Below are 2,333 nucleotides of genomic sequence, written 5' to 3'. Positions count from 1 at the left end.
AGAATATTAGTATGGCACTTCATGTATGAGCGGTTTTCATTTGAACCAAGAACATTTTAGGCTTTTTATACGAATTTAAAAAAATTTACACAATCTTAGCATTTTTTTTTTCATGGATTTATTTTCGAAGAAACATAACAGTCATAATCCCAATCTAGTGCTGTCCACCGAGCTTCAACGCTCCGAAAGCCTTAAGATGTTCTCCTATAGTACCTGATCTGACATTAGAAATTTGCGTCCAGGCAACGTACATAGGGCCGATGATATACGCGGGAACAGTCGCCTGGTTTGCAACAGCAAACTTCCACCAGGAGTGGGGCAGCGTATCAGCGGGTTCTGCTGCGCGTTGCATGCCCTCCATCACACCCGCCTCGCTCACGAGCTCCAGGCCGCTGACCGTTCCTCCAAGGCAACCCGGGCCCCCTCAGGCGCCATTACACTACCCGGCCGATAGAATTCCGGCTGTAAGTTGTACCGAGAGCCCCTTACATAATTGACCACGGCAGCGTTGGCGATTGTGTCCGCAAGGTTTACATCGCCGACCATCCGGGCGTTTATCGACCGCACCCGGAGGTTGGCACAGCCGATGGAGTGGACGAAGATATGTAAATTAGGGTTGGCCGTAGCCGAGTACGGACTCTTAGTACACAATCTCATACTGGCCACGTACGGAGTATACGAGTCCCGCTTGTCTATCTCCTCTCCCGGTCGCAAAATCCGTTCGGGATCGTCGGCTAGTGATGCCGTCCAAACCCATTGGGAGAATTCCACTAGCGTCAGGCCCAGGATCTTTAGGATGAATCTCAAGTCTCCAACTCCGGCACAGTCTCGAAACCGGGTAGTGACGGTGGCGAACCGGAGCTTCGAGTGCTCGTGGTCTCTGAATTTAAACAAAAACATATCCAGAGAAGCTGCTAATCGGAGATATGTTGAGTTCTGCGTCCAGGCCGAGTGCTGCAAGGCAAAGGTGCCGGGAGAGTCGTTTACTCTCATCCCGGCAAACTCCTCGATCGTGGCCTTGTAGCGAACGGTTAGGGCATCGAGGTATTCGCGTCTTAATTGGGTATTCAACCGTATGGGGCTGAGGACAAGGGCGAGGGCCCGAAGCCATTGGCTCTTGTTCCCCGGATTGCCCGCTGCATACTGCGCCCCATCTTCGCCCTCGGTGTAATGCACTAGATTCCTAGGCGTAACCTCTCCTCCAGCCTGCCCAATCACTACTCCGTGTGACCGCCATTCTGCATCCAACCGTCCGCTGATCTGTTCGAAGCACAGCCACATGTATCTTATCGCCACTCCGATATCCAGCACGTTTTGGCCCGTGCCGAGAATCGCGCCTATCAACCCTTCCATAGTTTCTCCTTGTGGGCTTCGTGGGATTCGGACTGTTGGTCCAACGTTGGGGTTCACCACGTTGGATAGGTCGCCTCCTGTCCGTCGTCCAGTTGGTAGTTGACTACCTGAAAGCCATCCTGTCTTCCTCTGCGCGTGATGGCGAGGGCATCGTTCAAGTCCGGATCAATTCCTGCTTGTGCCATGATTCTGATGTCTTAGCATTTTCAAAACGCTTACAAACAATCTCTTCTACGATCACTATTTGATGTAGTTTTGCATAGTTGGCCACTTATCTTTGATAGCCTAGTTATCATAGAACTTAATACGGTCTCAAATCTCATAGCGAAAAGCATATTCACAAACTGGGACCATTTTTGTAATCTAAGTCAGAAATTTCCATATAACGTTAAACGCCTAGAGGTATGCAATGCCCTACAAATGTTTGTTATTCATTCAATTTTGTTCGAATCATACTCCATTATCAAAGTTACCCCAAAACAGAAAACCAACTTTCGATTATATGAAAAATTATATATCCATTCAAAATGAATCTTTTGCCAATTTATCGACTGTAATCGATAGCTAGGATGCCAGTACTTGTTTTGAAAATACAAATTGTAAATCTTTGAAACAGCATGCAAAAATATTCAAGTTTTCTTCGAAAAAACTATCAAAGTTACCCCGTTTTACGGTACCGTAAAATGGGGGGAATTTGATCACTTTTGAGCGATTCTGCTCTGTAACTTCTAGTAGGATGCGTGTATTGTCATCCAAATATTTTTAAAACCTGTACTGGTTGGATGTTTATCGAATTATACATACGAAATTTTGACGAAATGTTCTCGTAAAAACAAAAAAATATTTAGAAATCAAAAATTGGAGTTTTTGATTCCGGGGTGAAGTTGATCAATTATTGTGATAGGTTTCCTAAAATAAAGAAATATGCAATTCACTAAATTTGGGGTCACTGAATATGAATCAAGTCTCAAAAATCTTAT

The 2,333-nt window shown here is 45.6% G+C and overlaps 1 protein-coding gene across 1 annotated transcript; it reads right to left on the bottom strand.

The window, feature by feature from the left end:
• Window positions 1-375: 375 nt before the first annotated feature.
• On the bottom strand, window positions 376-1,353 carry LOC5566904. Its single transcript, XM_001651225.2, has one exon. The coding sequence runs from the start codon at window positions 1,351-1,353 to the stop codon at window positions 376-378; it is 978 nt and encodes a 325-aa protein (XP_001651275.2).
• Window positions 1,354-2,333: the final 980 nt, after the last annotated feature.

The sequence above is a fragment of the Aedes aegypti genome, unplaced genomic scaffold, assembly GCF_002204515.2.
Source record: "Aedes aegypti strain LVP_AGWG unplaced genomic scaffold, AaegL5.0 Primary Assembly AGWG_AaegL5_hic_scaff_123_PBJ_arrow, whole genome shotgun sequence".
NCBI classification, from domain to species: domain Eukaryota; kingdom Metazoa; phylum Arthropoda; class Insecta; order Diptera; family Culicidae; genus Aedes; species Aedes aegypti.
This window is presented reverse-complemented; position numbering and strand designations above follow the sequence as displayed.